This window comes from Rana temporaria, chromosome 7 (assembly GCF_905171775.1).
Source record: "Rana temporaria chromosome 7, aRanTem1.1, whole genome shotgun sequence".
Lineage (NCBI taxonomy): Eukaryota > Metazoa > Chordata > Amphibia > Anura > Ranidae > Rana > Rana temporaria.
The window spans coordinates 205,381,980-205,409,608 of record NC_053495.1 but is presented as its reverse complement, the minus strand read 5'-3'; the positions used below and the strand labels follow the sequence as shown (position 1 = coordinate 205,409,608).

Below are 27,629 nucleotides of genomic sequence, written 5' to 3'. Positions count from 1 at the left end.
TGTGCTGGATGCTGAGACCACGAGTTGATTGGAGAGTGAGCTTTTACCAACCAGAATCACTGTTCAAGTAGCCATCGCATCAACTGCCGCTGTTGTGTTCCTGTTAAGGGGGTTCCACCATACAGACCAATTGCTGTTATTTGAGGACTGTTGTAGAGGGATCCAGTAAGAGAGTCTCTGACTTGAATCGTAGTTATAACTAACTTTTAACCCTTGTCTTCAGCCTAAATCTGATAACGGATCACTCATCACGTCTGCTGCTGTATTCATCATCAGACGGCAGCCATCAAAGCCAAATACAGAACCCTAAGCCGTTGAATTGACAGAATGCTGACTCTGCTTCACTGATCATCTACACCCCCCACTATCTCGTATTTTTAACATTAAACCCCCAACTTCCCCTTTTAACTTTTCATTTTCTGCCTGGCTGTCCCAAGGTTCCTTCCTAACTACTAGATCAAACTTTACACCATGCCTCCATTGAACGCCACCCCTTTGAGTTCACCTTTCTGTGTGCCAAAATTTAAAGGTCCCCAACATTGCCAGCAGAAGCTCACTATAAAAACTATCCAAGTCACCACATTTACCAAGAGCAAACCTGGGCTGTTGTTTATCCCTTTATAACCCTTCTCAGTCACTTGAGGAGAAACCTCTCATTCAGAAAGCTACTGTTTATGCTCTTAGTATCGCAGTATACACTGAGTTTGACCAGTGTTTAAGCATCAAGTTGTAAGGTGGACAGGCTCAGAGATAGAGTGAGAGAGATAGAGAGCCTCTAGAAGAAGTCACCTCAGTTATTATAAGACCTGTGGACAAATGTGAAGTCTGGTTATCAGATGAGATCTAGGGATCTAGGACTTGGAGCTTTATCCCACCCAAATTACTACAAAGCCTCCAGGCTCCAGAATCAGACTTATTAGGGCCTGAGAAAACCCTGGAGCCCCTCACCATGTGTGGGTGAGAAATCTTGGTGACATATATACACCATCGACAATCCTGTCCATCAGTGCCTCTTGGCATATATAGAAAGCCACAGCATTGAGTCTACAGCAAGAGTTGTGCAAGTCTACAGCATGAAAATGCAGCCACAGTGACCCCCTGTGGCGGAAGGACTATTGCACAACATAACTGAACCAGAACTTGCAGTAGACTTGCAAACTAAAAGAAAGTTGATCTGGAGTAAGGATGAACTCCAGCATGTTCGCATTGTACATGTGCAGAGCCCGCCAGGGAGAGATTTCCCGATCTCTGCAGCCGAGCATCGGGACAATGTCTCCCTGGCTGTGATTAGCGCAGAGCCGTGCAGACTTCTTGGCGGGCTCTGCACGTGTACTATGCGAACACGCTGGAGCTCATCCTTAATCTGGAGCCATGCAATGTGGACTTGCTGCAATTGTGCAACAAACTTGTAAAGCCCGGCAAGTCTAGCAATAGCTTAGCAAGTCGTTTTCAAACTTTCAGTAAAATTGCTGGCTGTCTGAGATATTGAACCTAGCCTTATGCTGTGACCAGTGGTGTATTTAGGTTTTGTGCTGACCTAGGCCTGACTAAACTCATGCACCCCCTAATTTAAATATGACCCACCCCTTCCCGTCAAAGCCACACCCCTTCCTGTCAAAGCCACACCCCTTCCCTTTTAAGACCCACCCTGTCATCATCATGGGAGGAAGACAGAGGGACGCCATGGGAAGAGGACAGAGGGATTCCATGGGAAGAGGACAGAGAGGGATGCAGTGGGAGGAGGACAGAGGGATGCTGCAGGAGGAGGACAGAGAGTGACACGGCATCTTTTAATTTTGGGGGAGAGGGAATAAGGGGATATGTGCTGGAGGGTGCTTTGGGAGTGGAGAGGACATGTGCTAGTGGGGGAGATCAGACCCCCCCACTAGCACATATTCTCTCCCCTCCCAAAGCACCCCCCAGCACATATCCCCTTACCCCCCTCCCATCACTCCATGTGTGCATCTGTTATCTGCAACCCCCTCCCCTTCTCAGTTACTGTGTCCCCAACTGTAAACTATATACAGACATTAGACCTGCAGCGTGGCTCTTGCACTGAAGTCCCTCCTCTGTGGCTCCTGCTCCTCCTGGCTGTGTACACTAGAACTTTGGAGCAGAGAAGTGTGTGCGGCTGTCAGTGGAGAGTAGGGCTGGGGAAAAAATCGATTTAAAAATCTGAATAGAGTTGCAAGGGCAAATCGATTCAGATTTTGACCGAATCGATTTTTTTTTTCATAGGACCGGCGGCCTCGCCTAAAAAATCCTGCCCGCAGCTCAGAAAGGGCGCGAGGTCGGACGCCGCGGACTAGGCCGAAGCCGCGGCCTTTTCCCAGGATTGCGGCGAGCTCGATTTTTTAGGCTAGGCCGCAGCTTCGGCCTAGTCCCCGGCCTTTTCCAAGGATCGCGGCGGACTAGGCCGAAGCCGCGTCCTCGCCTAAAAACTCCTGCCGGCGCAGTGTCCATCAGGATAAAAAAACTCTATTCGAATCGTGAATCAAGTTTTTTTTTTAAATCGCAGATTATTTTTTTGGCCAAATTTGCCCAGCCCTAGTGGGGAGAGAGGTGTTGGCTTCTACAGAAAGCAGATCGCTGCTTGCATGACTCTGGGCAGCAGATGTCCCGGTTGCCCACGCTAGTGCACCCCTGTCTGGCCAGTTACCGGAGCTCCGTGCTGGAACTTGATGTGGCACGGAGCTTCGGGATTCAAGGCTCCGTGCAGGAGCCAGGGGGACTGTGCAGGTGCTTTTTTCGTGCAGGGGAGTGTTTTTTGCCTTCCCCCCTGCAAAGTGCCGCCCTAGGCCCGTGCCTTGCCAAAACTCAGCACTGGCTGTGACTACAATGTCAATAATACATCAACAAACTGTCAGAGATGTGTGCTTCTGATGAATGCATTCCCTTTGTATTGCTTCAGCCTGTAATAACGAAATGGTGAAACCAACCCGGTTTAGTTACATTGTATCCAACAACAGTCCAAACACCAAAATGACAACCACAGATCTGCCATGACACTTCTTTATTAATATCGCAATAAATAAGATTAATCAGCATAAATAGCAGGTGCCATGACCTGACATGTTCACACATTTTCAAACATAGGCGTAGTATGAATCATAAAAAATTCAATCATCTTGTAAAAAATAAATTAGAACTCATTTGCTAATTAACAGGTTCATTATTAAGCTTTTGTAGTCAGGGTGCTACGAGGACTGTGCCTATAACTGCAGCACATTCCATTAGATTGCGTTATTAGTTATAACCAGAGCTTTTTTTCTCAGAAAATAGGTGCAGGAACTCAACCACGACCCGTTCAGATTTCAAAAACAGTAGAAGGGTCTTAAAGGGGCATTAAATACCAGGATTGTATTACATACAGAGTGCAGAGTTCAGGGGGTTACACAAGTGCAGAGCTGTCACTTGTAAACACAGAAACCAGACTTCTGTGTTTACAAGTGATTGTGGTGAGTGGGCACCAAACGGTCTGAGCCAAAGGTGGTGGAACTGAGTTCCCCCAAGTTCCCCCTGAAAAAAAGCCCTGGTTATAACTGGATAAAGTAAATAATCTTCCTTGTTTAAAGGGCAAGTTAACCTTTAATGAAGCTTATAAAGTCCTCGGTACATTAATACGCAGGGCTCTATATTGTAATAGAATGTTAAGTCTGGGTTCACACGCGTGCGGCCGCAGTTTTTAGTGCGTCAGTCCGGTGCGCTTCTGTTCACCGGTTCAGGAGCCATTCAGGTGCAAAAGTTTACCTGAAATCACACCTGATCCAGAAACCCAAAAGACGCACAGGACCCTTTTTTTAAAAACCGCCCAACGGCCCCCCCGGACATCCGTGAAACCGGCTCCATTGAAAGCCGTTCACATTCTTAAAGACGCATCCAATTTGCATATATGTGGACCCAGCCTCCCATTTTAAGATGCTCATTTCACTGTCCTCCCTTCTTTGTCCTGTAGATGGCAGGGCATACCAAGCGTTAGATGCACGGCTCTGAAAACTCGTAAACGAACACTCTCCTGTACCCACGCAGGCGCAGTCTGCTTTCTCTCCCAGTTCAGCATTTTGTGAGAGTGGAAGAGAGGTGAACGCGCATGTGTGAGTTTTTATACTTGAGCTGTTTAGCAGCAGTGCCCTGGATTTCAAATGGAATGCGATGTGGCAATAGGCAGAGTCCGTCTGTACTAATGTACAGTGGAACCTTGAATTACGACTATAATCCGTTCCAGGAGAATGCTTGTAATCAAAAGCGCTCGCATATTAAAGCGAGTTTCAATGGAAACGAAGATAATTTGTTCTGCATTGACTTCTATGGCATGCAATGCCGCATGTGGCCAGAGTTGGGGGGGCGCCGGAAAGCCTCGAAATAATTTGGGGACAGCTTGGCTGATCTTGGAAACCCAGGAACGGAGTATTTATGAACTGTTCTGAGTGCCACCGGCGCCCCCCACACCTCTGGTCAAATGCGGTACTGCAGGCCCCATTAGCTTGAATCCTGCTTGTTTTGCGAGACAACACTAGCAAACCGATTCAGAATTAAAAAAAAGTTGCTCGTCTTTCAAAACGCTCGTTAACTGCGTTACTCGTAAACCAAGGTTCCGCTGTACATGAGTCTATTTCCACTACAGTGACCTGAGAAGTAAAGTGCAATTTCTGCTTAATAAATATGTCCGGAGTCAGAGCAGGGATAGCAGTATTGTAAACAGATCCACCACATGACTTCATTATCGGTGATCCCGGCAGAGCCGAGGCAGGACAGTACAACCGTTTCTTATTGCACGTAAACCCCCGGATAAAGTTAAAACATTCAGATTTCTCCCGGGGTATTCAGATTTGGCGGAATGTCTTGGATTGGTTTAATTTCTAACATTATATCTTCCCATCTGTGAAAAGAAGAAAATATTATTAAGCAAAAAAAAAAAATACCAGAACAGAAGTCTTCAGAAAAATAAAATAAAAGTCTTAGAGGATATGTTCCTGTATCTCCAGGAAGACATCGACGTAATATTCTGTACATGCAGAGCTGTATAAGTGTAGCCCATAGGCGTGCGCACAGGGTGTGCCAGGTGTGCCCAGGTGCACCCTATTCACCCTGTGCGGCACACCCCCTGCTGACCTGGCTCCCCCTCCTTCCCCCCACAGCACTGCCAGCTTCCTTCCCCTCCTCACCGGTTGTTGCTGCGGATGTTTTAGGATGAGTGGGGGAAGGCTCCAGTAAATATGCCATTTACCGGCCTCTTCCCTTTCTGAATGAACACCGTGAGTGATTGGTAGAGTGGGTTTGAGCCTTGGGGTGCACACCCTAATGCCAAAGGCTGCGCTCACCCAGGGCTGCTGTTAGAAATCATGGGGCCCCCGTACAGCCTACCTGGCAGGGCCCCCAGTTATCAAAACAATATTTTCACTAAAAATACACTAAAATTATTATTATCGGACACAAATATAACAGAAAACCTGTGTGAATTTGCCTTTTTTATATATATATATATATATATATATATATATATATATATATATATATATATATATATATATATATATATATATATATTTTATTTATTTAAAAAAAATTATAATAAAAAAATAATATTTTTTTTTTAATTATTTTATTTTACATTGTTTAAAAATTATTTATCTTTTACAATAAAAATGTTTACAGGACAGGAAGAAGGTGGCATGGCTCAGTGACGGGGGGGGGGGGGGGGCATCAGAAGTAAGCAGAACAGGGAGGGGGATCGGTGCGGGGGATGCAATTACATGGACGATTCCCTGTGTCTCTCCCTGCAGCAGCTGAAAGCCGGTGGGAGGTTAAGAAACCGTCTTTCAGCTACTGCAGAGAGCTGCACAGGGCATCCTGCTGTAATTTCCCCCCTGCCCGGCCACACAGATTCCTTCTGCTGTTTGGGCCCCCTGTGTGCCGGGCCCTCTACAGGAGGACTGGTGGTCCCCCCCTATCAGCGCACCTATGGTGTAGCCAGGTCCCGGGCCTCCAGAGGCCTAATGGTGACCTCCAGAGTCAGGGAGAGCTGACATCCTTCCTTGTTGAGTGGGTTCCCAGGCATGGAGGGTGTGATGCAAGAAGAATGATGGGCGCCATTCACTTTTTGAATGCGAACAAGAGATTTATTGTCGCTTAACAAGAACTGGTTTGGGCTAGGACACCCTTGAGTAGATGCAATGATAATTTGCAGACTCTGAAACTCTATAGGTAGACAGCTATACAGGGAAATGCCTCCAGCCGGATAACACTTCTGTATAGGTAGGACCGCTGTCTCCTATGGCAACTGAACTTGTAACAGTCACTAAAGGTAATTGCACATAACTCTTGGTAACACGGAATAGTTCTTCTCTAGACATGTGCACTGCCAAAAAATTTGTTAGTTTTCATTTTCGTTTCATTCGTTGTTTTTTTTTTATTGATTGCCAATCGTACATTCGTAAATTTGTACATTCGTAAATTTGTGCATTTGTAAATTTGTAAATTCGTACATTCGTACATTCGTAAATTTGTAGATTCGTAAATTTGTAAATTTGTAAATTTGTAGGTTTGTAGATTCGTAAATTTGTAAATTTGTAAATTCATACATTCGTAAATTTGTAGATTTGTAAATTTGTACATTTGTACATTTGTAAATTCGTACATTCGTAAATTTGTAGATTCGTACATTCGTAAATTTGTAGATTCGTAAATTTGTAAATTTGTACATTTGTACATTTGTAAATTTGTAGATTCGTAAATTTGTAAATTCATACATTCGTAAATTTGTAGATTCGTAAATTTGTAAATTTGTAGATTCGTAAATTTGTAAATTTGTAAATTCATACATTCGTAAATTTGTAGATTCATAAATTTGTAAATTTGTACATTTGAAAATGTGAAAATTTGTACATTTGTAAATTTGTAAATTTGTAGATTCGTAAATTTGTAAATTCATACATTCGTAAATTTGTAAATTTGTACATTTGTACATTTGTAAATTTGTAAATTTGTAAATTCGTACATTCGTAAATTTGTGGATTCGTAAATTTGTAGATTCGTAAATTAGTAAATTTGTACATTTGTACATTTGTAAATGCGTAAATTCGTACATTCGTAAATTTGTAGATTCGTAAATTTGTAAATTTGTACATTTGTAAATTCGTAAATTCGTAAATTTGTAAATTTGTAGATTCGTAAATTTGTAGATTCGTAAATTTGTAAATTCGTAAATTTGTAAATTTGTAAATTCGTACATTCGTAAATTTGTAGATTCGTAAATTTGTAAATTTGTAAATTCGTACATTCGTACATTTGTAAATTCGTAAATTAGTACATTTGTAAATTTGTAAATTCATACATTCGTAAATTTGTACATTCGTGCATTCATAAATTAGTACATTTGTAAATTAGAACATTTGTAAATTTGTAAATTCATACATTCGTAAATTTGTAGATTCGTAAATTTGTAAATTTGTAAATTCGTACATTCGTACATTTGTAAATTCGTAAATTAGTACATTTGTAAATTTGTAAATTCATACATTCGTAAATTTGTACATTCGTGCATTCATAAATTAGTACATTTGTAAATTAGTACATTTGTAAATTAGAAAATTTGGAAATTCTAAATTTGAAAATCCAAAAACCCCAAAAAATGTAAATCTAAAATAATAACTAACTATTAAATTCTAGGTATTGTAATTTCCTTTCAAATTTGGCTGTTAGTGAATGTAATAAATACGAATTTATCCAAAGTTACGAATTACCTGAAATAACAAATGTATCATCTAAACGAATGGAACAGAACAAATTAATAACAAATAATAATAATAATTATTATTATTATTGTTATTTATTATTATTAGTTCATTACGTACCATTCGTTTAGATATGGCATTCGTTATTTCGGTTAAATAATTTGTAACTTTGGATAAATTTGTATTCGTTACGTTCATTAACAGCCAAATTTGAAAGGGAATTACAATACAGTAAAACCTTGGTTTGAGAGTAACTTGGTTTGAGAGCGTTTTGCAAGACAACAAAATGTTTTAATAAATTTTGCCTTGATATACAAGCGATGTCTTGATATTGCAGCTTCACTATGCCCATCTTTGCCCATCAGTAAGCCTCACTGTGCCCATTTGCAGCCTCAATGTGCCCATCTGCAGCCTCACTGTGCTGTTTGCAGCCTCACTGTGTCCATTTGCAGCCTCAATGTGCCCATCTGCAGCCTGACTGTGCCAATTTGCAGCCTCGCTGTGCCCATTTGCAGCCTCACTGTTCCCATCTACAGCCTCACGGTGCCCATTTGCAGCCTCACTGTGCCCATTTGCAGCCTCACTGTGCCCATTTGCAGCCTCACATTGTTTACGGTCTCCCGCTGTCCACTGTACTGTCGGGTTTGAGCCGTGGCCACAACAAAATGGCGGCGACTCTGAAACATTGCAGGCTGCTGTTAGAACTCTAGAGGCGGATCGCCATCGCTATCCAGACCTCTAGAGCTGTGACCACCTCTAGAGGTCTGGATAGCGCTGGCGATCCGCCAGCCCCAGAGAGACCGGAGAGCAGTAAGTGGGACCCTCACTCGAGTAGAAGCCGAGGGGGGCTTTTTCAGCACCAAAAGTGCTGAAAAACTCGGCTTATACTTGAGTATATATGGTATGTACTATGTCTACAATGTCTTTGTAAGCCATAACACTTTTATATGGTTCTTGTGTCCCCAGACAGCCCCCTAAGATTGGACAGGAACCTGTGCAGTCCATACACCTTGACACGTCTTTGCTCACCCAGGAATGGCAAATTTTCAATTTTAGAATCAAACAAGTCTTACCCTGGTTGTTGGCATAGACACTTCGAAATTTCGCACCCTCCTCCCACTCTCTGGAAAACTATAACCTGGGATCTCTCTTGGAAGCATGTTATTAAAAAATCCAAATCTGGCAATCTGTGGAAAAAAAGATGAACAAGGGTGAGCAAAAAAAAAGAAAAAAATGTGTACAAATCAATAAAGAACATAAAACGAACGAATAAAGCTCTGCTGACTTCCATCATCCAATCATGAGCTGTGATCAGTGTCCTGTCACTAGGAAGAATGGGGAAATTCTTGTTTACATCAGCATTTCCCCGTTCTTCTTAGACGATCACCGGTATCCCTGTGGACATCGAGTCCGCGGGACCAGCAATCACACTCACGGAGCTTGCGGCACTCACAATGCCGCATTTTAACCGGTTAACGACTGGCTCCTGTATATGTACGTCACTTTGGAATTCCCACTGTGTAAGCGCGCGCCGCCGCAATCTCAGTGACCATGCCCGCGGGACCCGCAAACTCGATGTCCGCTGGTGTCCGGCGATCGTGTCACAGAGCTGCAGAACAGAGAGAGGCAAATGTAAACAAGCATCTCCCTGTAAGAGAGCTATTAAAGTGTTCCACACGCGGGAGCACGCGCACGTCCCCTGGTGCCAGACAGCCTATTTAAAGGGCGCACTGACCCCCAGACTTGTGCTGACGGACCTCTGCCTGATGGCTTTGCACCGTGCTGCCCGTCTGTTGCTGAACCTGGCTATCCTTGTTCGGCTCTGCCCTGCCTCCCGGGTATCTGCGACTTCGTCCCTGCAACCTGCTGCGACTTTCAAGAGTTGCACCATCTGCTGCAGGCTTCCGGAGTCTCATTTGCAGGCACTTGTGGCTCCCCTGGCCCTTGGTTTCTCCTGTCTCCACTCTCAGCGGGACCAGGGCCAGAGATTCAAGAGAGGCTGACCTCGTCATTTCAGACTTCACCCAGGTACATGACACTCCCCATTCTGCCTACTGACACTGTCACTGATCAAATGCTCCCTGTAATCGGAAGCAGCGATCAGTGACGTGTCACTTGTAGCCACGCCCCCTAACAGTTAGAATCACTCCCTAGGACACATTTAACCCCTTCAGCGCCACCTAGTGGTTCACCTCTTCCCTGCCAGTGTAATTTTTACAGTAATCAGTGCATTTTTATAGCGCTGATCGCTGTATAAATGACAATGGTCCCAAAATGGTGTCAAAAGTGTCCGATGTGTCCGCCATAATGTCGAAGTCACGATAAAAATCGCTGATCGCCGCTATTACTAGTAAAGAAAAAAATATTAATAAAAATGTCATAAAACTATCATAAAACTATCTTAAAGCGTCTGCAAAATTGTAGACGCTTTAAGACAATTGGTAAATTCACGGCACAAATCAGTTTTTTGTGTAAATCACAACACTTAACCCTAAAGTACACAAGTTCACACTATATGAATGCGCCCCACCGGAATATTGACACTTACCAGAAATCCCCCTAATAGGATAGCAGCCAACGCAACAGCCGCCAGCACAATGAGAACGATGCCATAGGTGGGGATTGCTCCATTAGGGGTGTCTGAGGCGCCACTTCCAACATTTTGCGCTGAAATAGACAGAAAAAAAAATAAAGTTGAGTAAAGATTTGAACATTTTGTGCCTCATAGTGAACCTAACCAAATCTAAAAACCTCTCTAAGTTAATGACGCCGGCAACGCCGAAGTTACTCTCGACCACCGTAGGCCTAAAGGCAGCAGAGGCAAAGGGATGGTCCTCAGACTGCATTTATCAGGTGAGAATAGAACTGCGTGGGGGAGAAGGTTGCGGCCGCGGGAAGGGCGGGGTTATTTTTATATGGCTTCACGTTTATCTTTTTTTATCTTTTATTAGAGGGCGCTAGTCGGGCCCTGTGTGGCTGTCATAGGCATGTGCAGGGCCATCTTAATAGCATTATGGGCCCCTACAATGGAGACCGTGCAGGTAAACAAAAATCACGTAGGTAGGAGGTAGGGGATATCTAGGGTGTAGAGGGGTTAGAGTTCTGGGGGGATATCTGGGATGTAGAGGGGCAGCCCGGGCTCAAGGACCAGCTGCTAAGAGGAAAGGGCAGGGCCCCCCCCCATGCAGCTGGGGCCCCTGGGCAGTGCCAGGTATGCCCTCTCATTAAGACAGCCCTGGGCGTGTGCCGGGTGCTTAATTTGTAGAACCCCCTTTCTCTGCAATTACAGCTGCAAGTCTTTTTGGGGGTGTCTCTACCAGCTTTGCACATCTAGAGAGGAACATTTCTGCCCATTCTTCTCTGTAAAATATCTCAAGTTCTGTCAGATTGGATGGAGAGCGTCTGTGATCAGCAATTTTCAAGTCTTGCCACAGGTTCTGGGCAATCTCCAACATCAGTGTCTGACCTCACAAATGCTCTTCTGGAAGAATGGGCAAACATCCCCATAGACACACTCCTAAACCTTGTGGACGGCCTTCCCAGAAGAGTTGAAGCTGTTCTAGCTGAAAAGGGGGGGCCAACTCAATATTGAACCCTACGGACTAAGACTGGGGTGCCATTAAAGATCATGTGCGTGTAAAGGCAGGTGTCACAATACTTTTGACAAAGATTCAATACAGAGGGCTAGATTCAAGTAGCCCTGTAAGTTTGTGCGGGCGTAGCGTATGTTATTTACGCTACGCCGCCGCAACTTAGACGGGCAAGTGCAGTATTCACAAAGCACTTGCTCTGTAAGTTGCGGCTGCGTAGCGTAAATCAGCCGGGGTAAGCGCGCCAAATTAAAATTTGCAAGAGGTGGGCGTGTTTTATGTAAATAAAACATGGCCCCACGTAAATGACGTCTTTAACGAACGGCGCATGCGCCGTTCGTGAAAGAATCCCAGTGCGCATGCTCGAAATTCCGCCACACATCGTCAATGCTTTCGACGTGGACGGAATTTACGCAAAGCCCTATTCGTCTTACGCAAACAATGTAAACAATTCAAAATTCGACGCGGGAACGACGTCCATACTTAACATTGCGTACGCCTCATAGAAGCAGGAGCAACGTTACGCCGGAAAAGCCTTACGCAAACTACGTAAAAAATTCCGCCGGGCGCACGTACGTTTGTGAATCGGCGTATCTAGGTCATTTGCATATTCTACGCCGAAACCGACGGAAGCGCCACCTAGCGCCCAGCGTAAATATGCACCCTAAGATACGACGGTGTAAGAGACTTCCGCCAATCGGATCTTAGCCTAATTACGGCGTATCTTGCTTTCTGAATACAGAAAGAAGATACGCCGGTGCAGCTTTGAATTTACGCGGCCTATCTATAGATACGCCGGCGTAAGCTGAATCTAGCCCAGAGTATTTTGATGAAAGGAGGTGAAGCCCAGCACAGCCAATCTTCATTACGAACCCTTATCTCCCATAGGCACCTACCTAAACCTTGTGGACGGCCTTCCCAGAAGAGGTGAAGCTGTTCTAGCTGCAAAGGGCGGGGCCAACTCAATATTGAACCCTCCGGACTAAGACTGGGGTGCCATTAAAGTTCATGTGCGTGTAGAGGCAGGCGTCCCAATACTTTTGGAAACATAGGGGGATTCACTATAGGAGATGACAGATCGTGGTTCCCATGCTTGTAAGGAACTCACGATCTGCATCTCCTCTCAGAACAGAACAGGGATGTGTTTGTTTACACACACCTGTCCCTGTTTTGCCTCTCGTGCCCGCGATCGCTCGTGGCCTGGCGGTCATCGTGACCACCGGTCACGAGCATCGCCGCCCCCCCCCCCCCGCAGTGCAGCGGGCTCCGGTGGCGCACGCGTGCACGCTATACCTATGTACAGCTACGACGGTTTGCGGGATCGTGCCGACCTGCGGCAGTATAATGACTGAGGCAGGTCGGCAAGTGGTTAAAGAAATTCAACCCACTTCCTGTGAGCCCAGGGTGTCAAGGCCCTGCCCCTTTGCCCTGGGAGCACAGGAAAATACTGCAGAGTAGGAACACATCACTACTATCTGCAGCATTTAGGATCCCCTTCTCTTTGGGGGAAGGTATACATTTCGTTTTTAGTGTGGGGGTGCTTAGTGTGGGGGTGCTTAGTGTGGGGGTGCTTAGCGTGGGGGTGCTTAGTGTGGGGGGGGGGCTCCATTAAGTGGAAGGTGCAAAAGGCAGGGCAAATCCCAGGTCTGCGTTGGGCTTTAGGCTTGGTTCTCACCGCAGCGATGTCCGACTTTGCTCGCGATTCGCACCGCATTGCAGTGTGAACCGAGCGTTAGGCCCCATACACACGAGAGAATTTATCCGCGGATACGGTCCAGCGGACCGTTTCCGCGGATAAATCCTCTCGAGGATTTCAGCAGATTTCTATGCGATGGCGTGTACACACCATCGCATTGAAATCCGCGCGGAAATCCTCTGGCGATGACGTGTCGCGCCGTCGCCGCGATTATGACGCGGCGACGGGCGCGACGCTGTGATATAAGGAATTCCACGCATGCGTCAAATCATTACGACGCGTGCGGGGAATCCCTTTGGACGGATGGATCCGGTGAGTCTGTACAGACGAGCGGATCCATCCGTTGGGATGGATTCCAGCAGATGGATTTGTTGTGCATCTCAGCAAATATTCGATCTGCTGGAAATCCATCCCAGGGGAGATTTATCCGCGGAAACAGATCCGCTGGCGTGTACACACCATAGGATCTATCCGCAGAAACCCATTTGCTGGGATTTATCTGCGGATGGATTCTATCGTGTGTACGGGGCCTTAGAGTGGATGTAAACCAGATTCATGAAATTTGAGCTGGGCACATATATCTGCAGTGTTTTCTTATCCCTCTCCAAAGCACTGTGTCCTGTAGCTTTCTCGTGCTCCGTTCTTCTGTTATCAGCCTGATAACTTCTGACAAGTTCTCCCTCCCATATGATAAAAGCAGTCAGAGTTTTGTGTTGGAGAGTATACTATAAATAGATCTAGGGCCGTCTTAATGGCATCACGGGCCCCTGGGCAAAGTAATGTTCTGGGGCCCCCTACAATGATGACAGTGCAGGAAAACAGACACCAAGTAGGTAGGAGGCAGACTGCCTCCTCTGTGCATCTATCACTCTCGGTGCCATCATGGGGCCCCCAATTTCGGGGCAGCATAGGCTCAAGGTCCAGCTGCTTTGGGGAAAGTGCAGGGGCCCCCCCATGCAGCCGGGGGCCCCTGGACAGTGCCCTCTCATTAAGACAGCCCTGAATAGATCGGCAGAGTGCTGAACGGATCAACGAAACAGATCGGAAAGTCTCTACCTATGAGGAGAGGGGGTGTGAGCCTTTCCTCCAATCAGCTGTCTTGGCTGTATGCCCAGGCTTCACTGCAGTGCTGGACAGGAAGAAAAAAAATCTCCTAACACCATCTGAACTTTCTAAAAAATATATAAAGCTGAAGACAGCAGATATACGTGTAAAACTTATAGAGGGGGATTTGTTTCATCTCTGTGTATCATCTGAGGCTGTTCACTTCACTGGGTGTATGGGAGGGTTTACATCCACTTCAACTCACTGAACCTTTCTCTGTGTAGGGTGCAATGCAAACCACAATTTACCTGTCACAGCATTGATTGCAGATGGTGTACTGGCTCTTGGAGAGGTACTGGACCCAGGTGTTGTGCTGGATGTTGTAGTCGTTCCTGTAGTAGTAGTTGATCCAGGTGTTGTAGTCGTTCCTGCAGTAGTAGTTGATCCAGGTGTTGTAGTCGTTCCTGCAGTAGTAGTTGATCCAGATGTTGTTGTTCCTGCAGTAGTAGTTGATCCAGTTGTTGTCGTTCCTGCAGTAGTAGTTGATCCAGATGTTGTTGTTCCTGCAGTAGTAGTTGATCCAGATGTTGTTGTTCCTGCAGTAGTAGTTGATCCAGATGTTGTTGTTCCTGCAGTAGTAGTTGATCCAGATGTTGTTGTTCCTGCAGTAGTAGTTGATCCAGATGTTGTTGTTCCTGCAGTAGTAGTTGATCCAGATGTTGTTGTTCCTGCAGTAGTAGTTGATCCAGATGTTGTTGTTCCTGCAGTAGTAGTTGATCCAGATGTTGTAGTCATTCCTGCAGTAGTAGTTGATCCAGATGTTGTTGTTCCTGCAGTAGTAGTTGATGCAGATGTTGTAGTCATCCCTGCAGTAGTAGTTGATCCAGATGTTGTAGTCATTCCTGCAGTAGTAGTTGATCCAGATGTTGTTGTTCCTGCAGTAGTAGTTGATCCAGGTGTTGTCGTTCCTGTAGTAGTAGTTGATCCAGGTGTTGTAGTCGTTCCTGCAGTAGTAGTTGATCCAGGTGTTGTCGTTCCTGTAGTAGTAGTTGATCCAGATGTTGTAGTCATTCCTGCAGTAGTAGTTGATCCAGGTGTTGTTGTTCCTGCAGTAGTAGTTGATCCAGATGTTGTTGTTCCTGCAGTAGTAGTTGATCCAGATGTTGTAGTCATTCCTGCAGTAGTAGTTGATCCAGGTGTTGTTGTTCCTGCAGTAGTAGTTGATCCAGATGTTGTAGTCATCCCTGCAGTAGTAGTTGATCCAGGTGTTGTAGTCATTCCTGTAGTAGTAGTTGATCCAGGTGTTGTACTCGTTCCTGCAGTAGTAGTTGATCCAGGTGTTGTCATTGTTCCTGCAGTAGTAGTTGATCCAGGTGTTGTAGTAATTCTTGCAGTAGTAGTTGATCCAGGTGTTGTCGTTCCTGTAGTAGTAGTTGATCCAGGTGTTGTCGTTCCTGTAGTAGTAGTTGATCCAGGTGTTGTAGTCGTTCCTGCAGTAGTAGTTGATCCAGGTGTTGTAGTCGATCCTGCAGTAGAAGTTGATCCAGGTGTTGTAGTCGATCCTGCAGTAGTAGTTGATCCAGGTGTTGTAGTCGATCCTGCAGTAGAAGTTGATCCAGGTGTTGTAGTCGTTCCTGTAGTAGTAGTTGATCCAGGTGTTGTAGTCGATCCTGCAGTAGTAGTTGATCCAGGTGTTGTAGTCGATCCTGTAGTAGTAGTTGATCCAGGTGTTGTAGTCGTTCCTGTAGTAGTAGTTGATCCAGGTGTTGTAGTCATTCCTGTAGTAGTAGTTGATGCAGGTGTTGTAGTCATTCCTGCAGGTGTAGTTGATGCAGGCGTTGCAATCATCCCTGCAGGAGTAGTTGATCCAGGTGTTGTAGTCGTTCCTGTAGTAGTAGTTGATCCAGGTGTTGTAGTCATTCCTGCAGTAGTAGTTGATGCAGGTGTTGTAGTCATTCCTGTAGTAGTAGTTGATGCAGGTGTTGTAGTCATTCCTGCAGTAGTAGTTGATCCAGGTGTTGTAGTCATTCCTGCAGTAGTAGTTGATGCAGGTGTTGTAGTCATTCCTGCAGTAGTAGTTGATCCAGGTGGTGTAGTCGATCCTGCAGTAGAAGTTGATCCAGGTGTTGTAGTGGCTCCTGCAGTAGTAGTTGATGCAGGTGTTGTAGTCATTCCTGCAGTAGTAGTTGATCCAGATGTTGTAGTCATTCCTGCAGTAGTAGTTGATCCAGGTGTTGTTGTTCCTGCAGTAGTAGTTGATCCAGATGTTGTAGTCATCCCTGCAGTAGTAGTTGATCCAGGTGTTGTAGTCATTCCTGTAGTAGTAGTTGATCCAGGTGTTGTACTCGTTCCTGCAGTAGTAGTTGATCCAGGTGTTGTCATTGTTCCTGCAGTAGTAGTTGATCCAGGTGTTGTAGTAATTCTTGCAGTAGTAGTTGATCCAGGTGTTGTCGTTCCTGTAGTAGTAGTTGATCCAGGTGTTGTCGTTCCTGTAGTAGTAGTTGATCCAGGTGTTGTAGTCGTTCCTGCAGTAGTAGTTGATCCAGGTGTTGTAGTCGATCCTGCAGTAGAAGTTGATCCAGGTGTTGTAGTCGATCCTGCAGTAGTAGTTGATCCAGGTGTTGTAGTCGATCCTGCAGTAGAAGTTGATCCAGGTGTTGTAGTCGTTCCTGTAGTAGTAGTTGATCCAGGTGTTGTAGTCGATCCTGCAGTAGTAGTTGATCCAGGTGTTGTAGTCGATCCTGTAGTAGTAGTTGATCCAGGTGTTGTAGTCGTTCCTGTAGTAGTAGTTGATCCAGGTGTTGTAGTCATTCCTGTAGTAGTAGTTGATGCAGGTGTTGTAGTCATTCCTGCAGGTGTAGTTGATGCAGGCGTTGCAATCATCCCTGCAGGAGTAGTTGATCCAGGTGTTGTAGTCGTTCCTGTAGTAGTAGTTGATCCAGGTGTTGTAGTCATTCCTGCAGTAGTAGTTGATGCAGGTGTTGTAGTCATTCCTGTAGTAGTAGTTGATGCAGGTGTTGTAGTCATTCCTGCAGTAGTAGTTGATCCAGGTGTTGTAGTCATTCCTGCAGTAGTAGTTGATGCAGGTGTTGTAGTCATTCCTGCAGTAGTAGTTGATCCAGGTGGTGTAGTCGATCCTGCAGTAGAAGTTGATCCAGGTGTTGTAGTGGCTCCTGCAGTAGTAGTTGATGCAGGTGTTGTAGTCATTCCTGCAGTAGTAGTTGATCCAGGTGTTGTAGTCATTCCTGCAGTAGTAGTTGATGCAGGTGTTGTAGTGGCTCCTGGAGTTGTAGTTGATGCAGGTGTTGTAGTCATTCCGGCAGTAGTAGTTGATGCAGGTGTTGTAGTCATTCCTGCAGTAGTAGTTGATCCAGGTGTTGTAGTCGATCCTGCAGTAGAAGTTGATCCAGGTGTTGTAGTCATTCCTGCAGTAGTAGTTGATGCAGGTGTTGTAGTGGCTCCTGGAGTAGTAGTTGATGCAGGTGTTGTAGTGGCTCCTGGAGTTGTAGTTGGTATCGTTGTAGTAAGTGTTGATGAAGATGTGGGTGCTGCAGTAGTAGTTGTCTCGGCAGGTGTTGTTGAAGCTTCAGTTGTTGTTGGTTCTGCAATGAGATGTAAGGAACATTTTTTGTGTGTTATATATAAAGTTGGTTCAAAAACTATTTTCAATCCCATTTTATCCTCCCTCGATCGTTACAGATTTTACCAGATTCTACAGCCTCTTTGGTTACTGAATGCTTAACAACTTTGTGCCAACTGCCGCACGCCGCTATACGTCGGCACAATGGCAGCGGTGGGCAACTGGACGTACCTGTACGTCTCTTTTAAGAAACCACGAGGGGGGCGCACGTGCCCGCCAGGCTCTCTGTGACCGTGCCCACAGGGGCCCCGCAAACTCAGTGTCCCACGATCGTGTCACGGAGCTGCAGAACGGGGAGATGCCTGGGTAAACAAGGCGTCTCCCTGTTCTGCCTAGTGACAGGACACTGATCGTCTGTTCCCTGTCATCTGGAGCAGTGATCAGTGTCGTGTTACTGGTAGCCCCCCCCCCACAGTTAGAATCACTCCCCAGGACACTCTTAACCCCTTCCTCAGTGTAAACACAACATCTCCCCGTTCTGCCTAGTGACATGTCACTGATCGTCTGTTCCCTGTCATCGGGAACAGCGATTAGTGACGTGTCACGGTAAGCCACACTCCCCTAACAGTAAGAATCACTCCCTAGCTCACACTTAACCCCTTCAGCGCCCCTTAGTGTTTAGCCCTTTCCCTACCAGTGTCATTTACACAGTAACAGTGCATTTTTTTAGCACTGGTCGCTGTATAAATGACAATGGTCCCAAAATAGCATCAAAAGTGTCCGATTTGTCCGCCATAATCTCGCAGTCCTGATAAAATTCGTTGATCACCGCCATTACTAGTAAAAAAAAATATTTATAAAAATGCCATAAAACGAACCCCTATTTTGTAGACGCTATTAGCCAGATTCAGAGAGACGGCGCATCTTTATGCCGGCGTAGCGCATCCTATTTGCACTACGCCGACGTAACATAGTGAGGCAAGGCCAGTATTCACAAAGCACTTGCTCCCTAAGTTACGTCGGCGTAGCGAAAATGGGCCGGCGTAACCCTGCCTAATTCAAATTAGGCAGGTAGTGGGCGTGCTCCATGTAAAGTAACCGTGACCCCATGTAAATGAGGGCCGTTGGTACGGCGCATGCGCGCGCATGCTCAGAATCACGTCGCAAATACTCAATGCTTTCGACGTGAACGTAACCTACTCCCAGCCCCATTCACGTACGCTTACTACGTAAAATACGGCGGCTGTTCCGTCGTCCATACCTTGCATGGGCTGCGCCATCTTTTTGGTGGTTTATCTTTACGCCGGCTTATGTCTTACGTAAACGGCGTAGCTTACTGCAACGGGCGTACGTACGTTTGTGAATCGGTGTATCTTGCTCATTTACATATTCGACGCGTAAATCCACGTACACGACCCTAGCGGCCAGTGTAAATATGCACATAAGATACGACGGCGTAGGAGACTTACGCCGGTCGTATCTTAGCAACAGTGAGGCGTATCTCATTTTAAGAATGCGCGCAAAGATGCGACGGCGCTCATTCGGACTTACGACGGCGTATCTACTGATACGCCGTCGTAAGTCTCTCTGAATCTGGCTATATAACTTTTGTGCAAACCAATCAATAAACGCTTATTGCGATTTTTTTTTTTTACCAAAAATATGTAGAAGAATACGTATCGGCCTAAACTGGAGGAAAAAAATTTTCTTTTTTTTTTGGGGATATTTATTATAGCAAAAAGCCCCCAAAAAATTATTTTAAATTGTCGCTCTATTTTTGTTTATAGCGCAAAAAAAAAAACAACGCAGAGGTGATCAAATACCACCAAAAGAAAGCTCTATTTGTGGGGAAAAAAAGGATGTCAATTTTTGTTTAGGTGCCACGTCGCACGACTGCGCAATTGTCAGTTAAAGCGGCAGCATTTTCCGAATCTGAGTTTCCTCAGGGGACCGGTCGTGTGTCTTTTTAACAGGAATGTATTACCGTATATATTCGAGTATAAGCCGAGTTTTTCAGCACATTTTTTGTGCTGAAAATGCCCCCCTTGGCTTATACTCGAGTCACCTTTTTGCGCCTGATCTCTCGGGCTTTGGGGACCCGATACACATGTAGCCCCACTCTTCCTCTACAAGTGTGCAAAGTTTGCTGTTCGGGGGATCTACGGCCGGGGAGCACCGATTTTTCAAAGCTGGGCACCCCTTCCATAGACTCCCATGTTAAACGGTCATTTCTCCGGTGACTTTGGGGACCCGCTACTGGCCGGTCGTGGACCCGGACCCCTGGACCCAGACCTTGGCACCCATATAGCCCCATTTCTCCTCTACAAGTGTGCAAAGTTTGTTGTCCGGGGGACCTACGGCCGGGGAGCACTGATTTTTCAAACCCGGGCACCCCTTCCATAGACTCCCATGTTAAACAGTAATTTCTCCGGTGATTTTGGGGACCCGGTATCAGCCTGTCATAGGTCCCCTGGACCCAGAACTTCTCACACATTCAGCCCCATTTCTCCTCTACAAGTGTGCAAAGTTTGTTGTCCGGAGGACCTACAGCTGGGGACCACCGATTTTTCAAAGCTGGGCCCCCCTTCCATAGACTCTCATGTTAAACGTCAGTCTAGTCATGGGCACAGTGAGGTATGCAGATGGACACCCTAGGCTTATGCCGCGTACACACAATCATTTTTCGGGTTGTAAAAAACAAAGTTTTTCAGGCTCTAGTTTCTAATAGCTAGGAACCACGATCTGTAATTTCCTCTAGGTCAGTCCCATCCCCCCTTCAGTTAGAACACACATTAGGGAACACAATTAACCCCTGAATCGCTCCCCTAGTGTTAACCCCTTCCCTGCCAGTGACATTTTTACACCATAGCAGCCCCAACCAGTGAAAATGATGCCCTGAGCTGTTCTCATTTGGATCCTCAAAGACTGGAATGTCGTCCTCCATGTTCACCCATGACAGTGGGTAATGTCCCACAGGACCTTCAGGGACTTGAATCCCCCTTGCTGGGATCCACTGCCCTGGACCTGTATAGCACCTTTCCCTAAGCAAAATTAAGCTTTGTGGAGGCCCTTAATCAGTTGAAACCTTGGGGCCTCCCTTGAAGTTTCTGATGGTTTATTGTGCACATAAAGCCTCCTACACACGTCCAGTTTTCCCGACGGGAAAACTGCGAGCAGAGCTTTTGGCCGGGAATCTCAGTCGTGTTTATGCTCCTCGCAGTTTTTCTGACGGGAAACTGCCCAAAAACCGCAGGACAAAAAAAAGAGAACCGGTTCTCTTTTTTCCTGCCGGGAAAACCGGCGGACTTTTGCCTGGCGTTTTTTGGCAGTTTTCCTATGGGAAAAACTGCGATGGAGCATACACACGGCTGGGATTCCCGACCAAAGCTCCATCGCAGTTTTCCTGTCGGGAAAACCTCTCGTGTGTACACGGGGAATGACTGACCGAACAGGTTCTTGGCTTCCCCCTCAGGTTTTACCGCCGGGAAACCCGTACGTGTGTATGAGGCTTCAACATCAGGAGATAGTGGGATAACACTGAACTGAGTAATGTTCAAATCTGCCGCTAGATAGGCCATCACTACTGCACATTACACGGACGTAGGGTGCACCAGAATCTTTTACAAACCGACAGCTGAAACATCTATGGGCATCCTTCCAGAACCCCGCCTCCCTGAGGTGCGCATACGGCGCACGCTCTGTGACTGATGTGTCCTTGAGAAACAGCTGATCACAGATTGTGGTAAAGGGCCAATTGCAGTGGACCTTTACCATGTGATCAGCTGTGTCCAATCAGAGCTAATCACATGTAAACAGATTTATTGGTCATCAGCATTTCCTTTCCTCAGTCACTATCTCTGTGTGAGGAAAGGGAGGTTGTTAACGAATAGAATTGGATCCGGATAGTACAAATACTTCTCATCTGTGTTTGAACCGTTGTGTATTTGGTAACATTGTGCAGAGAGCCGCACATCAGTGAACATCACCTTCAGAAAAAACTGAGGGTACTTCCTGTAAGGGATGGATTATATAGGGCAGTGATCACCAACCCATGGGCCATGGACTGGTGCCGGTCCGCGGCCTGTTGCTAACCGGGCCGCATGGCGGGAGATGAGCGGCGACCACAGTCCATACAGCCCAGGCCTGTCACAGACCACTGTCCCCGCTCACCTCCTGCTGTGTGGCCATGCCCGTTTGTCTCCTCTGCCCACCCGACCGATGAGATCATCCAATCAGCAGGGCAGAGGGTGGCCCTTAACAGAGCAGTCCCTGTTGCATTCATGTAAAGGGGCACTGTGATAGAGGAGGCTGGGATTGCTCGGGGCACTGTAATATAAAGGGGACTGCACTGCAGACGGGCACTGTAATCATTCCAGTTCCCCTTTACAGTACAGTCCCCTTTATATCACAGTGCCCCTTTACAGTAAAGCCCCCTTTATATCACAGTGCCACCTTTACAGTGCATTCCCTCTTAGATCACAGCCCCCCTTTACATTACAGTGCCACTTTTACATCACAGCCCCCCTTTACATTACAGTGCCCCTTATCAGAGCAGTCCCCGTTGCATTAATGTAAAGGGGCTGGGATTGCGCGGGGCACAGTAATATAAAGGGGACTGCACTGCAGTGAATAGCCCATCATGCACTGCACCATCATTCGTGCATTACCGTGTAATGTGGCGACACAAGTAAAATGTACCCTTTTGCTGCCCATTACTGCAAAACACAGGGGGTGAAGCTTGAATCAGGGGCACTCAGCCTTTGATACGTGTGGATTTATTGTAACTGTATGCTTCTGTATTTTGTACAATAATGGTTTCTATTTCTCGCTATTCATAGGCATTATTTAATAAATATTAATACCTGTAGTTGTAGGCGAGGCAGTTGTAGTTGGCGCTTCTGTAGTTGTAGGTGTGGCAGTTGTAGTTGGCACTTCTGTAGTTGTAGGTGGGGCAGTTGTAGTTGGCGCTTTTGTAGTTGTAGGTGGGGCGGTTGTAGTTGGCACTTCTGTAGTTGTAGATGGGGCAGTTGTAGTTGGCGCTTCTGTAGTTGTAGGTGTGGCAATTGTAGTTGGCACTTCTGTAGTTGTAGGTGGGGCAGTTGTAGTTGATACTTCTGTAGTTGTAGGTGGGGCAGTTGTAGTTGGTACTTCTGCAGTTGTAGATGGGGCAGTTGTAGTTGGCGCTTCTGTAGTTTTAGGTGTGGCAGTTGTAGTTGGTACTTCTGTAGTTGTAGGTGTGGCAGTTGTAGTTGGCACTTCTGTAGTTGTAGGTGTGGCAGTTGTAGTTGGCACTTCTGTAGTTGTAGGTGTGGCAGTTGTAGTTGGCACTTCTGTAGTTGTAGGTGTGGCAGTTGTAGTTGGTACTTCTGTAGTTGTAGGTGTGGCAGTTGTAGTTGGCGCTTCTGTAGTTGTAGGTGGGACAGTTGTAGTTGGCACTTCTGTAGTTGTAGGTGTGGCAGTTGTAGTTGGTACTTCTGTAGTTGTAGTTGGCACTTCTGTAGTTGTAGTTGGCACTTCTGTAGTTGTGGGCGCTGAATAACAAGGAGAGGAGAATATTAGCAGATGAAATGGAGGTTTTCCTATCCACAGATGATTTCTTAAGCCTCATACACACGGTCGGACTTCAAACAAACTTTTCCGTGGATTTTTGTTTGAAGGGCGTTGGCCGTACACACGATAGGACTTTGCACCGTAGGACTTTTGTTGCTGAAAAGTTTGTCCGTTTGCAGAGCGAACTTTCGTCCGATGAAAACCGAAAAAGTTTGTCCGATGGAGCGTACACACGGTCAGATTTTTTGAAGTTTGTTGTCAAAAAGTCCGATCGTGTGTATAGGGCTTTAGTGTCCATTCGTCTTCTTTTCTTTAATAAATGTGGATTTACACTATATGAGCCTTTGTCCTTTATGGGGACACCTTGATCCTGTAAACCCACACGGGGGCACCACTTTTGAAGCTGGGAGGTCTGCTGCATGCCAGAGAGACCCGAGGCTGGGTATTTAGCCCCAGGTGTCCATTGATCCCCCTATAACAAGGGATTAGAGCATTGCGGTAAGAGGCAGCGTGTTCATAGGTGGAGGCACTCCTCCTATCTTCACTTCTTCCTTGGGTGTTTGTTTTTGGATTTTTGCGTCATTGCGGAGGATCCATCATCACAATTTTTGGACTATTGAGTTTTTGTTTTTTCATTTATATAGACTCTCATGTTCTCATTTTTAAAGTGTCACTCCTGGGAGGTTTATTATAATTCACTGTGTGCGTTTATTTATTACACTCAGTTGGATTTTTATATGATTTTTTCCTTTTTCGCTGGATTTTTAACCACATAGTCACCTCAGCGTGCGTGGTTATATTTGCTTGAGTGTTCACCTTATGTTTTTTTACATTTTTTGGTGTAGTGCACTTACATTAGTGCTAGTTGGACTAGCACTTCATACATCATTTTTTTAGCGCAACTTTTTTATATTTGTTGAGTGTTGTATAACATGTAAGTTGCAGCTTGTCACACACAATTTTAAATAGTGCAGTTTTTTTCTTTATATACTTGTACCCAGGGGCGTCAGGAGGGGGTGGCTAGGGGGACTGAAGCCCCTGAATGTGACCCAGAAAGGCCCAGAGTCTATGGAATGCTGCATTCCATTGTTAGCCCTGAGCGCCGGACGCTGGGACCAATCTGGTCGCAAGTGCGGCCAAAATTGGGCCAGTGCGCCCGAAATTGGCCGAGTGCCATAGCGGCTGAAAGTGGCTGAGTGTGCCCAAAATTGGCCGGGTGCCTTAGCGGCCGAATGTGGCTGAGTGCGCCCGAAATTGGCCGAGTGCCATAGCGGCCGAAAGTGGCTGAGTGCGCCCGAAATTGGCCAAGAGCCATGGCGGCCGAGTGTGGCCGAAATTGGCCGAGTGCCATAGCGGCCGAAAGTGGCTGGGTGCGCCCGAAATTGACCCATCTTCTGGAGCCTGCAGCGCCAATGCGAGGACCGCGGGAAGTGTGACAAGACGATGGTGATGTCCATCTTAGCCTGCAGGCTCCAGAAGGCGGAAACGCTATATCCCTGCTCGGACGGGTGGCTCTCCTCCTCGGCTGGGCTCGGCTCCTCCCCGACGCTGACGATTGAATGACTGCCTGCTGTGCCAGCACGGCTGACTGAGGTAGGTCAGACACACAGTGTGTGTATGTATGTCATTGTCATTGGTCAGTGTATGTAGGTCAGGCAGGTCAGTGGTCAGTGTGTGTAGGTCAGGCAAGTCACATCAGGCAGGTCAGTGGAAAAAGTTACTAGCAGAACAAACTGCTATAGCTAATCCAGATATGGACACCACTTCTCAGACTACCAATCAGGTTTCACTAAGACCTCAGGGTACATTAAACAAATCCATCCCTCCAGGCATAGGGCGGCGCCGCTCCCCAGCGAGAGGACCTTATGCCCAGGCACAGGTAGGGGGTGGTAAACGTTCTCTTGTCCCTAATTATGGAAATTCGGGAAGAGGTGGGGGCGGCTATTACGGTGTGCCTCCCCCTGTCACGACCATATGGACAGGGTCAACAACATCAGGGCAATTTAGGCCCTCCGTGAGCCCAAGGACAAGGTTGGAATCAGGGTCCACCACCTTCCCGGGGACGTGGACTTGCCACTGATCCCAAATCGGGGTACTAGGATAACTGCGTGCCAGATCAAACCTATCCCCGAGGTCAGGGGTATAATCCATCTTATGCTTATCACCATCAGGTTGTACACTGGTGATTATGAGTCTGAATATAATGTTTCGACTCAGAACAGCCTTCTCCCTTTGAGGGACACAGCTTTTTCTAATGAATTTGGATACCAACCACCCTTTGCTGTTGGAAAAAACAATGGCGTTTCAGATGGTTGTTATGGAGTTGTTGGAGTACGCTGCTACCCACAACTTCTTTTGGTTTGATGGCCATTTTTTCCGGCAGGACAGAGGTGTGGCCATGGGGGTTAAATATGCCCCCAGTTTGGCGAACCTCTTTTTGGCCAAATGGAAGGAGGATGTCGTCTATGCCCAACCAAGGCCGGAGGTGACCTTGTGGGCTCGTTACATAGATGACATCCTTCTCCTATGGAGTGGAAGTGAGACTGACCTCTCAATTTTCATGGATTCCCTCAACACCAACTCTAGAGGTATTCACCTCAGTTATGAGGCCAGCCAGGGGAAAATCTATTTTTTTTTGGACTTAACTATTTCTGTCGGTGAAGAGGGGTTTGTTACATCTACCTTTTTTAAACCCACCAACACAAATTCCTTCATCCCAAGTGATAGATGTCATCACACCTCTTGGATTAACTCTGTGCCGAAAAGTCAGTATCTAAGGTTTTAAGCACAATTGCACTTTTTGGCACAGGCACATGTTCTCACACAAAGATTTGTTGATAAGGGGGAATCCCCTTCAGTCCCTTATAAGTACTTTCGATCAAGTGAACTATGTTGATCGAACAGATCTATTGAAAGAGAAAAATGAGGGGGGGTTTAAACAGTGGATTTTGGAATCTATTTATCACCAATTTTTCATGTCAACATGCTAACATTAAGCATATTGTTAAAAAACATTGGCATATCCTTAAAGTGGAGGTTCACCCAAAAACGTAATTTTTAACATTAGATTGAGGCTCATTTTGTCAAGGGGAATCGGGTGTTTTTTTTTTTTAAATCGAAGCAGTACTTACCGTTTTAGAGATAGATCTTCTCCGCCGCTTCCGGTTATGGGCTGCGGGACTGGCGTTCCTATTTGATTGAGAGGGTGCAGGGGGCCGAGTGATACATTTGGCATGATACAGTCGGCGGCTATAGCCGCCGACTGTATCATGGGAGCTCGTCGGCAAGCTAACCCCCTTGGGAGATCTCTTCCCAGAACGGGGGTTAGCTCTTGGGGGGAGAAGCTGAGACAGCCGCCGAGGGACCCCAGAAGACCAGGATCTGGGCCACTCGCGTTTCACAGTGGAGGTAAGTATGACATGTTTGTTATTTAATGATTGAAACATGGCCTGTTGGGGGTACTTAAGGATTGAGGTTGAGAACCACTGGAGTGGAGGAGCTGTGATGAGCAGCAGCTCACCTTGAACAAAATGTAAATTCTTTTTTTGCAAGGTTCATCAAGATGTGATTTAAAATGAATGGCCCTTCGTACACTATACCACTGATCACGCATTACCATGTATGGTGGCGATACATGCAAAACGACTGTTACTGCAACAGGTGGGTAAATCTCGACTCAGGGGGCCTCAACCTTCGATACCTGTGGATTTATGGTTATGCACCAACATCTTGTATGATAACAGTTTCTATTCCCTGTTGCTCATAAACGATCTTTAATGAATACTCCTTTAAGGTTTCACCTACCTGGAGTTGTTGTGTTGTCGAAAAGGAGAGGGATGCCGCCTATGGTGCCATTATCTCGCCCACTAATATCAAAGGCTCTCTGTACAGCTGCATCAGTGTGATTGTCAGCTGGGAATAGTGCTGTACCGTTGGCCTCGGTGGAACCTCGTCTGTAGAGAAAACACAAATTCATTGTCAGGGATATGCAGTAATGTCTGGCAGCTTACCTTCCTCTCCATGTGTTCACCTTAGAGGCCAGACACTCTCACCTGGCTGCCTTTATCATCTCTCCTCCCTGAATGGCTCCACCCCAGGCCATATCAGGAACTCTATATTAACTAGTGCACTGCAGGTCTGCCTTGCTGATCAACGTTGTTTGTAAAGCATTGTGTGTTTGGGTTCCTGCTTGCCGTGTGCTACATTTATCTCTGTGTATCGATCTTGGCTTGTCCCCGACTACTCCTGTTTGCCTGTGACCCTGACCCTTGGCCTGTCCCTTGTTTATCCCTGTCGTCCCGACCTTGGCTTAACCCTCACTATCTCTTGTGTCTTGAGTGGCTGCTTCCCCTCTCTCCCTACGGAGCGTGACCTAGGGGACTCTGGGGGCCCAACCTGGATTCAGTTGCAGCTAAGGCCATCCTCACCACTAGAGG

At 46.3% G+C, this 27,629-nt stretch overlaps 1 protein-coding gene across 1 annotated transcript in view; it reads right to left on the bottom strand.

Moving 5' to 3' along the window:
• Positions 1-4,520: 4,520 nt before the first annotated feature.
• Positions 4,521-27,629, bottom strand: part of LOC120946255 (mucin-2-like) — a 90,957-nt gene continuing 67,848 nt past the window's right edge. Inside the window, exons 20-25 of the mRNA XM_040361085.1 lie at positions 26,998-27,146; positions 22,506-23,174; positions 14,372-17,665; positions 10,282-10,400; positions 8,807-8,920; positions 4,521-4,879 (exon numbers count right to left, since the gene is read on the bottom strand). Coding sequence (XP_040217019.1) covers positions 4,853-4,879; positions 8,807-8,920; positions 10,282-10,400; positions 14,372-17,665; positions 22,506-23,174; positions 26,998-27,146 — 4,372 coding nt within the window. The 3' untranslated portion in view covers positions 4,521-4,852. The remainder of the gene's footprint in view (positions 4,880-8,806; positions 8,921-10,281; positions 10,401-14,371; positions 17,666-22,505; positions 23,175-26,997; positions 27,147-27,629) is intronic.